Source organism: Petromyzon marinus, chromosome 45 (genome assembly GCF_048934315.1).
Source record: "Petromyzon marinus isolate PM22_M1 ecotype Great Lakes invasive population chromosome 45, UKy_Petmar_22M1.pri1.0, whole genome shotgun sequence".
NCBI lineage: Eukaryota > Metazoa > Chordata > Hyperoartia > Petromyzontiformes > Petromyzontidae > Petromyzon > Petromyzon marinus.
In genome coordinates this window covers 2,027,501-2,039,609 of record NC_133711.1, presented here as the reverse complement: position 1 = coordinate 2,039,609, position 12,109 = coordinate 2,027,501, and the positions used below count along the sequence as shown (strand labels likewise).

At 52.4% G+C, this 12,109-nt stretch overlaps 1 protein-coding gene across 1 annotated transcript in view; it reads left to right on the top strand.

The window, feature by feature from the left end:
* The first annotated feature begins 6,409 nt into the window (after positions 1–6,409).
* The window catches only part of LOC116952110 (sal-like protein 1), a 106,067-nt gene continuing 100,367 nt past the window's right edge, over positions 6,410–12,109 (top strand). Inside the window, exon 1 of the mRNA XM_076074039.1 lies at positions 6,410–6,876. Within this exon, the coding sequence (XP_075930154.1) occupies positions 6,798–6,876 (79 nt within the window). The 5' untranslated portion in view covers positions 6,410–6,797. The remainder of the gene's footprint in view (positions 6,877–12,109) is intronic.

The following is a 12,109-nucleotide window of genomic DNA, read 5'->3' as shown; positions in this document are numbered from 1 at the left end:
TTCCGGTCTCCTCCACTCACACGAACGTCACTCGGCTCATGGACATTGTGAAACGTCCCCAACGTGGCCAAGACTCTCCAGAGACGGGACGCGCAGCTCGAGTGAGGCTTCCCCCTCCGTCTCGCGTTTTCCACTTGAAATGCGGGACAGGCTTCTCGAGATGCGGCACTGTGCAGGCTCCATCGCTGGCGGGTGGCCGGAGGGTCACGGAATCCTAAACTCGCTGCCAGCCGCGTGCACATTCACTGCCGGGTCGCGCGCACCGCGGCCTTGTCACAGTCGCCTCTTCTCTTTGGTGCGACGGGAGATCAATGTCCCCTGGTCTATTATGATGATCTAGCGGGGGGTGGGGGGAGGGATAAAATAAAACAACGTTTCGGTCAACTGCCCTTTCACCATCCGCAATTGATTGACATGGCGTGGCTTCATGCGCCGTCACTCGCTTGGTTTCAGCGATACTCACTCGCCAAACCCACAAACAAGCGTGGGCCACGTGTCTGGCCGTCGGATGTGCCCGTGTGTGTGTGTGATGAGGTCAGTGCCCGAGTGTGTGTGTGTGGTGGGGGGGGACGGTAGCATACAGCGCTACGAACCTGGCGTTCCAAGTTCGATTCCCGCTCACTGTGTGTTCGCTCGCGTGACATTTTGCCCAGCGCATAGCACACAGCGCATGCGAGCCACAGCGATACACGCGGAATGTCCACGCGCTCTTCTCTCAATCCCATTGACACTACCCATTAAGGAAGCTCCCAGCACGTGCATCGAAACGTCGGACATCACGCTGAGCAACACGCGGTACAACCATAAAACGCAGCGGGGAAGCTACGCACAGCAGCAGCAGCCCCGCCGTGAACCCCCCTACTCAGAGGAATGTGTCGGTAAACTTGGGTGTGACTGCAAGACATTTCACTCTCGTTCGCTGTGGAACAGAACAGCTGATTCCCCCCCCCCCCCCCAGCTCCTTCCTTGTGGGATTGCGCTGCTGCTGCTGTCACCATCCTAGAATCTCACCACCCAGATCGAGAAGAACGCTGCTGCTGCTGGTGTCACCATCCTATAATCTCACCGCCTAGATCGAGAAGAACGCTGGTGCTGCTGGTGTCACCATCCTAGAATCTCACCGCTCAGATCGAGAAGAACGCTGTTGCTGCTGAGGCTGTCACCATCCTAGAATCTCACCGCTCAGATCGAGAAGAACGCTGCTGCTGCTGTGCCAACAGAGTGGATCAACGCGGACGTCCAGAATAGACGCCTCTCATTCGAGACCCAAAATATCGTGGCACACCTCCTCCAGCCTTTGACATTCCACCTCCTCGAAAACCCAGCTGGGGGGACCACCAACAGCATCAACGTATCATCACCAGGCCGATGCGCGCACATCCCCTTCATGAATGTGAATTTAAGACACGAGCCACCGTAGGGCAACTGCGGTCAAGCAACCCAAAACCATGGACGATATAGTAAAACCCATGGCGACAGAGAGGCAAATGGAGACACATCGAGACACATAGACGAAGTACACAGAAATACGCACACGGGACGTAGAGACCCACGGGGATACGCAGAGACTCATCGACATGCCAGAAGTACCGCGCCGCGACATCAATGGACAAAAAAATAAATCACAGAATCGTCAAACTGCGACCGTGGTGAAAGCCCAAAATCACCAAACGCATCACCGACGAGTGCCGCCATCCACGCCACACACCCTGGCGGCATCGCGGCAGTCCGTACAGCGTCTACCGCCGCCTTGGAGGACCTTGACATTCAACGATGACATCTACACAATGCGTTGCTGCGACCCCCACCCCTCCATGCCATACGGTAAAAGAATAGAAATGCAGAGAGACCCACAGAGAGACCCCATGACATTAAATACACGCCACGGCAGTGCGACTGTGACCATGTCACCCACACTATGGACCACACAGTAAACCCATGAGCTCATAGAGATACATAGAGACTCATAGAGATACATAGAGACTCACAGAGACCCATAGAGATGCATTAAAGACACGCCACAACAGTGCGACCGTGGCCATGTCACCCACACTATGGACCACACGGTAAATAAACGACTTTAGTCTCCGTGGTTTCATCGGAGGAGGAAGAGCAAAAGGACTCTCGTCGTGGCCAGCAGATTTCAAACTGATCAACAATAAAGCCTTACGTGTTGAACAGATCTCGACATTATCCATAATAAAGCCCCACGTGTTCGACAGATCTCAAATGTTGACATCGATCTCCTGGCCAACTGTCGGGTGGCGTAGCCGGGGGGGGGGGGGGGGGGTGCGGGAGGAACTCTTTAACGTTCCTCTTACAGCAGGAGGCGCGCTTCGGTGGTGACGGTGCGGACTGTGGTGGCGGTGATCGCGGCGAGCGTTGCGCTGGGCGCGGAGTGAGAGTCGCCCACGAGAGAGGAGCCAGGGGCTCCGCTCCTTCTCTCTCTCTCGCGCTTAATTAAAAATGTGAAATTACAACACGCGGAGCCCACTCCCATTACTACAACAACAACAGCAGCAGCGACGGCGGCGGCGGCCGCCCCACGCGACACGCGGAGGCGCCTTGTTGACTTTACCTTGGGGCACCAAGAAGTCGCGTGAGCTGCTGCTCCTGCTGCTGCTCCTGCTGCTCCTGCTGCTCCTGCTGCTGCCACTGCTGCCACTGCTGCTACTACTGCTGCTGCTCCTGCTGCTGCTACTACTGCTACTACTACTGCGGCTCAGCCAGGGGAAGCGCGGGTTGGCCACATCACGTAGCATGTGTGATGAGCGTGTTTGTGTGATGGGAGTGTGTGTGATGGGAGTGTTTGTGTGATGGGAGTGTTTGTGTGATGGGAGTGTTTGTGTGATGGGAGTGTGTGTGATGGGAGTGTGTGTGTGATGGGGGTGTGTGTGATGGGAGTGTGTGATGGGAGTGTGTGTGATGGGCGTGTTTGTGTGTGATGGGAGTGTGTGATGGGAGTGTTTGTGTGATGGGAGTGTGTGTGTGATGGGAGTGTGTGTGATGGGAGTGTGTGTGTGATGGGAGTGTGTGTGTGTGTGATGGGAGTGTGTATAGTGATAGGAGAGTGTGTGATGGGAGTGTGTGTGATGGGAGTGTTTGTGATAGGAGAGTGTATGTAATGATGGGAGTGTGTGTGTGATGGGAGTGTGTGTGATGGGAGTGTGTGTGTGATGGGAGTGTGTGTGATGGGAGTGTGTATAGTGATAGGAGAGTGTGTGATGGGAGTGTGTGTGATGGGAGTGTGTGTGTGATAGGAGAGTGTATGTAATGATGGGTGTGTGTGTGTGATGGGAGTGTGTGTGTGTGTGTGATGGGAGTGTGTGTGTGATGGGAGTGTGTGTGATGGGAGTGTGTGTGATGGGAGTGTGTGTGTGATGGGAGTGTGTGTGATTGGAGAGTGTATGTAATGATGGGAGTGTGTGTGTGATGGGAGTGTGTGTGTGATGGGAGTGTGTGTGATGGGAGTGTTTGTGTGATGGGAGAGTGTATGTAATGATGGGAGTGTGTGTGTGATGGGAGTGTGTGTGTGATGGGAGAGTGTATGTAATGATGGGTGTGTGTGTGTTTGATGGGAGTGTGTGTGTGATGGGAGTGTTTTGTGTGATGGGAGTGTGTTGGTGTGTGATGGGACAGCGTGTGTGATGGGTGAGAGTCTGTGTGTGTGTGATAGCGGGGCCGTGGCCCAGTGGTTAACACACCGCGCTACGAACCCGGCCACCCGAGTTCGATTCCCGCTCACGACAGACATTCGTGAGCGAGCGATATCTGAACCGGTCCTGAGCCTCCTTTAGGTCAACTGAGCCTTAAACGATGTAGACACCGGCACTGAGACCAGGGCGGCCGCATGGTTCGAGCTACAACAACCCCTGGTGCGCCGTGCTGCCCTTCAAAGGTAGCTCGCCGACAGCGTTCGCCTCGACAGCTCGGAGGAATCCGATGAGCTACGAAGCTGTTGTTTCACAGACGTCCAGTGTGGACGGGCGAGCGCGTTACAACAACGGGCAATACAAAAAAAGGCGACAGAGCAACGGGGAGCGGCTCTCTGTCTTTGTGTGCGATGGGAGTGTCGCGTGCGCGTGATGGCCGAGTATGTTTGCGTGATGGGAATTCCTGGAAAGATCTGGGCAGTCCCATCGGTGAGCTCCTCCGGTGGTGGGCCCGAAGCTGCGCTGGCTGGGTCATGGAGCCCGCATGGTAGGCTAGGCGTGTGGAGCTGAGTGACCGGTTCCAGCGGTGTCAAGATCGGCCTCTGTGGGGGAAAGCTCGTGAAGGACGCTACTGGGCAGTTGAATGCAGCCGCCCTTCCAGCAACATCGGAGGGCGGACGAGTGACGCTCACAACAACGAGCGCTCGGAGCGCCGGGCAGATAAAACGAAGAATGTTGTTAGCACAGTGGGAAGCACAGCGGGGTGCATCTGCCAGTCATCTCAATCAGTCAGCCCATGGCACCTGGGTCTGACCCGTGGCCTACTACGAACAAGCATCGATGTGGTATCAAAGTGCACCTAGCCTGGCACTAAGCGCTGTGGTGATGTCACCGTCACTTAGTGACGAATGTCATTATTGAATGGCGGATGTTATATAGGAGTGGGTGGAGTGCGGCAGTGTAGTGGTTAGCGCTACGCTGCGCTACGAACCCGGCGACCCGAGTTCGATTCCTGCTCACGGCCAACACCACTAGTGACGATTATCCGAAACCGGTCACGGGCCTCCGCTAGGTCGACTCAGCCTCAAACGAGTACCTGGTGCGGTGTGTAAACATCGCCACTGGGGAGACAAAGGCGGCCAGGCCACCCACTCCCTCGTGTGCCGTGCCGGCCTTCACAGGTGCTACTCGCTCACAGCACTTGCCCCAACAGTCTGTTAGAGGCGGCGAGGGACGCTGCTGCTGAGATCGCCTCGGTGGTGGATGGATCGAGGCAGGTTTCCCCCACGACTCGGCTAATGGAAGGAGCGAGGCAACGGGAGGAGAGAGAGAGAGAGGGGGGGACAGAGGGGGCTGCGTCTCTGACATCGGCCGATGTCATCGTGTGAGTGAAGTGTGTGATGGGTGATGGGAGATGTGTGATGGGTGATGGGAGTGTATGATGTGTGTGTGTTTGTGATGTGTGATGGGAGTTCGTGATGTGTGATGGGAGTGTGTGATGGGAGTTCGTGATCTGATGGGAGTTGATGGGTGATGGGAGTGTATGATGTGTGTGTGTTTGTGATGGGAGTTTGTGATGTGTGATGGGAGTTCGTGATGTGTGATGGGAGTGTGTGATGGGAGTTCGTGATCTGATGGGAGTTTGTGATGGGAGTTTGTGATGTGTGATGGGAGTGTGTGATGGGAGTGTGCGTGTGTGATGGGAGTTTGTGATGTGTGATGGGAGTGTGTGATGCGTGTGTGTGATGCGTGTGTGTGTTTTGGGAGTTCGTGATGTGATGGGAGTGTGATGTGTGATGGGAGTGTGATGCGTGATGGGAGTGTGTGATGCGTGTGTGTGTTTTGGGGGTGTGATGTGTGATGGGAGTATGTGATGTGTGATGGGAGTGTGTGATGGGAGTGTGTGATGGGAGTGTGTGATGGGAGTGTGTGATGGGAGTGTGTGATGCGTGATGGAAGTGTGTGATGCGTGATGGGAGTGTGTGATGTGTTTTGGGGGTGTGATGCGTGATGGGAGTGTGTGATGGGAGTGTGTGATGGGAGTGTGTGATGGGAGTGTGTGATGCGTGTGTGTGTGTGATGGGAGTGTGATGTGTGATGGGAGTGTGTGATGCGTGTGTGTGTGTGATGGGAGTGTGATGTGTGATGGGAGTGTGTGATGCGTGTGTGTGTGTGATGGGAGTGTGATGTGTGATGGGAGTGTGTGATGCGTGATGGGAGTGTGTGATGTGTGATGGGAGTGTGTGATGCGTGTGTGATGGGAGTGTGTGATGCGTGATGTGAGTGTGTGATGTGTGTGTGTGTGATGTGTGTGTGTGTTTTGGGGGTGGGGTGTTGATGGAGGTGGGGGTTGGTGCCACAGGATGGACATCAACGGAGTCGCGTGGGGGAGGGGGGAGGGGGTCAACCCCCCGCACGCCCCCCACCCCGCTCACCTCCCTGCCACCGCCCTGCGCTCACCCATTGGTCAGCTCATTTGCATAATCTACCCCCCCCCCTTCACTCCTGTGTCGCTCTCTGGCCAGCGGCCAATCACGCAGCATGTGCCGGGGGGTGGGGGGGGGAGTTGCGGAGCATTTGGGATGGGGGAGGGGGGCAATGACCATATCACTGAGACCCCCCCCCCACTACCAGCGAGTTCACCCGCTCCCTATTCACCAGGCAGCAGCAGTAGCAGCATCACAAGGCAACTCCACACCCGCCTTTGTCTTCTCCCTTCCCCCCCCTCCCTCCCCTCCCCTCCTCCTCCTCCTGTCCCAGCCCTCATCACCCCCCCACCCACCGCCCGGGCCCCGCCCTGCTGCACGGACCCGCTATGATTAATCACAGAGCGCGTTATTGATCTTCATAATCAGCCTGACATGCAAGCGGCGGCGGTGGTGCCAGCAGCAGCAGCGGCAGCAGCGGCAGAGGCCGCGCCGCGCGTCTCGACGTGACATTATTTTCTTTTTTGGCGAAAGTCGGAGACAGAGCGGAGCTCTTCCTGATGCTCGCCGACGCACGGCGCGCAGCAGCTACAGCAGCAGCAGCTACAACAGCAGATACAGCAGCAGCAGCAGCTACAACAGTTACAGCAGCAGCTACAGCAGCAGCAGCTACAACAATAGCAGCAGCAGCTACAACAGCAGCAGCTACAGCAGCAGTATGTCCCGGCGCAAACAGCACAAGCCGCTACAGCTGGTGCCGCACGTGGCCAGGCAGCGGGGCGGACGCGCAGCGCGTGGTAGGTCAACGACAGCGCCCCTCACTCACCAACACTCACCAACACTCACCAACACTCACCATCACTCACCAACACTCACCAACACTCACCATCACTCACCAACACTCACCATCACTCACCAACACTCACCAACACTCACCAACTACACACTCACCAACACTCACCAACTACACACTCACCAACACTCACCAACACTCACCAACTACACACTCACCAACTATACACTCACCAACACTCACCAACACTCACCAACTACACACTCACCAACACTCACCAACACTCACCAACTATACACTCACCAACTACACACTCACCAACACTCACCAACACTCACCAACTATACACTCACCAACACTCACCAACTATACACTCACCAATTATACACTCACCAACACTCACCAACTACACACTCACCAACACTCACCAACACCAACTACACACTCACCAACACTCACCAACACTCACCAACTACACACTCACCAACACTCACCAACTATACACTCACCAACACTCACCAACTACACACTCACCAACTATACACTCACCAACACTCACCAACTATACACTCACCAACTATACACTCACCAACACTCACCAACTATACACTCACCAACTATACACTCACCAACACTCACCAACTATACACTCACCAACACTCACCAACTACACACTCACCAACTACACACTCACCAACACTCACCAACACTCACCAACTATACACTCACCAACTATACACTCACCAACTATACACTCGCCAACACTCACCAACTATACACTCACCAACTATACACTCACCAACTATACACTCACCAACACTCACCAACACTCACCAACTATACACTCACCAACACTCACCAACTATACACTCACCAACACTCACCAACACTCACCAACTATACACTCACCAACTATACACTCACCAACACTCACCAACTACACACTCACCAACACTCACCAACTATACACTCACCAACTATACACTCACCAACACTCACCAACTATACACTCACCAACTATACACTCACCAACACTCACCACCACTCACCAACTATACACTCACCAACACTCACCAACACTCACCAACTATACACTCACCAACTATACACTCACCAACACTCACCAACACCCACCAACTATACACTCACCAACACTCATCAATACTCACCAACTATACACTCACCAACACTCACCAACTACACACTCACCAACACTCACCAACTATACACTCACCAACACTCACCAACTATACACTCACCAACTATACACTCACCAACACTCACCAACTATACACTCACCAACACTCACCAATTATATACTCACCAACACTCACCAACACTCACCAACTATACACTCACCAACACTCACCAACAACACACTCACCAACACTCACCAATTATATACTCACCAACACTCACCAACTATACACTCACCAACACTCACCAATTATATACTCACCAACACTCACCAACACTCACCAACTACACACTCACCAACTATACACTCACCAACTATACACTCACCAACTATACACTCACCAACACTCACCAACTATACACTCACCAACTATACACTCACCAACACTCACCAACTATACACTCACCAACACTCACCAACTATACACTCACCAACTATACACTCACCAACTATACACTCACCAACACTCACCAACACTCACCAACTATACACTCGCCAACACTCACCAACTATACACTCACCAACTATACACTCACCAACTATACACTCACCAACACTCACCAACACTCACCAACTATACACTCGCCAACACTCACCAACTATACACTCACCAACTATACACTCACCAACTATACACTCACCAACACTCACCAACTATACACTCACCAACACTCACCAACTATACACTCACCAACTATACACTCACCAACACTCACCAACACTCACCAACTATACACTCACCAACACTCACCAACTATACACTCACCAACTATACACTCACCAACTATACACTCACCAACACTCACCAACACTCACCAACTATACACTCACCAACACTCACCAACTATACACTCACCAACACTCACCAACACCCACCAACTATACACTCACCAACACTCACCAATACTCACCAACTATACACTCACCAACACTCACCAACTACACACTCACCAACACTCACCAACTAAACACTCACCAATTATACACTCACCAGCACTCACCAACACTCACCAACTATACACTCACCAACTATACACTCACCAACACTCACCAACTATACACTCACCAACACTCACCAACTATACACTCACCAACACTCACCAACACTCACCAACTATACACTCACCAACTATACACTCACCAACACTCACCAACACTCACCAACTATACACTCACCAACTATATACTCACCAACTATACACTCACCAACTATACACTCACCAATTATAAACTCACCTGCAAACTCGCTCACCGTGCTCTAAACACACCACAAACTCACCTCCAGGCTCACTCACCACACGACAAACACACCAAACACTCACCACACGACAAACACACCAAACACTCACCACACGACAAACACACCAAACACTCACCACACGACAAACACACCAAACACTCACCACACGACAAACACACCAAACACTCACCACACGACAAACACACCAAACACTCACCACACGACAAACACACCAAACACTCACCACACGACAAACACACCAAACACTCACCACACGACAAACACACCAAACACTCACCACACGACAAACACACCAAACACTCACCACACGACAAACACACCAAACACTCACCTGTAGACTCACCACACCACAAACTCACCTGTAGACTCACTCGTGCAAACTCACGCACGCACGTGTCACGCACCACGCTCCCCTACAAACTCCCCGCAGTCCACCACCAACTAAACTTCACGACGTATACTCTCCTAAAGACACGTACCCCACGCTCACGTACACCCACACCACGCTCACCAACTGTACACGAAACCTATACTTACCTACAAACTCTTACCACTCCCCACAGACGAATACAACACTCACGAAGCTCACCTCCAGACTCACAGCACACTCGTACACACACACACACGCCTACAGATTCACACGCTCACCTAAGACTCAAACACTCACCTAGAGACGCGCACACACTCACCTAGAGGCTCACACACTCACCTAGAGGCTCACACACTCACCTAGAGGCTCACACACTCACCTAGAGGCTCACACACTCACCTAGAGACTCACACACTCACCTAGAGACTCACACACTCATCTAGAGACTCACACACTCACCTAGAGACTCACACACTCACCTAGAGACTCAAACACTCACCTAGAGACTCACACACTCACCTAGAGACGCACACACTCACCTAGAGACTCACACACTCACCTAGAGACTCACACACTCACCTCCAGTCTCACAGCACACTCGTACACACACACGCCTACAGATTCACACGCTCACCTAAGACTCACACACTCACCTAGAGACTCACACACTCACCTAGAGACTCACACACTCACCTAGAGACTCACACACTCACCTAGAGACGCACACACTCACCTAGAGACTCACACACTCAGCTAGAGACGCACACACTCACCTAGAGACTAACACACTCACCTAGAGACTCACACACTCACCTAGAGACTCACACACTCACCTAGAGACGCACACACTCACCTAGAGACTCACACACTCAGCTAGAGACGCACACACTCACCTAGAGACGCACACACTCACCTAGAGACTCACACACTCAGCTAGAGACGCACACACTCACCTAGAGACTCACACACTCACCTAGAGACTCACACACTCACCTAGAGACTCACACGCTCGCCTAAGACTCACACACTCACCTAGAGACGCACACACTCACCTAGAGACTCACACACTCACCTAGAGACGCACACACTCACCTAGAGACTCACACACTCACCTAGAGACTCACACATTCACCTCCAGTCTCACAGCACACTCGTACACACACACGCCTACAGATTCACACGCTCACCTAAGACTCACACACTCACCTAGAGACGCACACACTCACCTAGAGACTCACACACTCACCTAGAGACGCACCCACTCACCTAGAGACTCACACTCACCTAGAGACTCACACACTCACCTAGAGACTCACACACTCACCTAGAGACTCACACACTCACCTAGAGACGCACACACTCACCTAGAGACTCACACACTCAGCTAGAGACGCACACACTCACCTAGAGACGCACACACTCACCTAGAGACTCACACACTCAGCTAGAGACGCACACACTCACCTAGAGACTCACACACTCACCTAGAGACTCACACACTCACCTAGAGACTCACACGCTCGCCTAAGACTCACACACTCACCTAGAGACGCACACACTCACCTAGAGACTCACACACTCACCTAGAGACGCACACACTCACCTAGAGACTCACACACTCACCTAGAGACTCACAGATTCACCTCCAGTCTCACAGCACACTCGTACACACACACGCCTACAGATTCACACGCTCACCTAAGACTCACACACTCACCTAGAGACGCACACACTCAGCTAGAGACTCACACACTCACCTAGAGACGCACCCACTCACCTAGAGACTCACACTCACCTAGAGACTCACACGCTCACCTAAGACTCAAACACTCACCTAGAGACTCACACACTCACCTAGAGACTCACACACTCACCTACAGACTCACACACTCACCTACAGACTCACACACTCACCTACAGACTCACACATAGTCACCCTCACTCCCAAATAGAAACACTCACCACACTCCACTCATACACACCACAGTCACACGCGTTTAAAGTTCCAACGTCCCCGACTCTCACATAACACACGCGCGCCTACACTCATACACGGGCATACACACCGCATTCTTACATACATACAGATTAATACACACTCACACACAGTCATACACACATACACACCACACTGCACTCATACACACACTTATATTCGCTCATTCACACTCATGCACACTCGTACATACTCATACACACCGCACTCACACGTACACACTCATATGTACACACTTATACACACATATGTACACACTTATACACGCTCATATGTACACACTAACTTATACACACATATGTACACACTTATAAACACTCATATGTACACACTCATATGTACACACTTATACACACTCATATGTACACAATAACTTATACACACATATGTACACACTTATAAACACTCATAT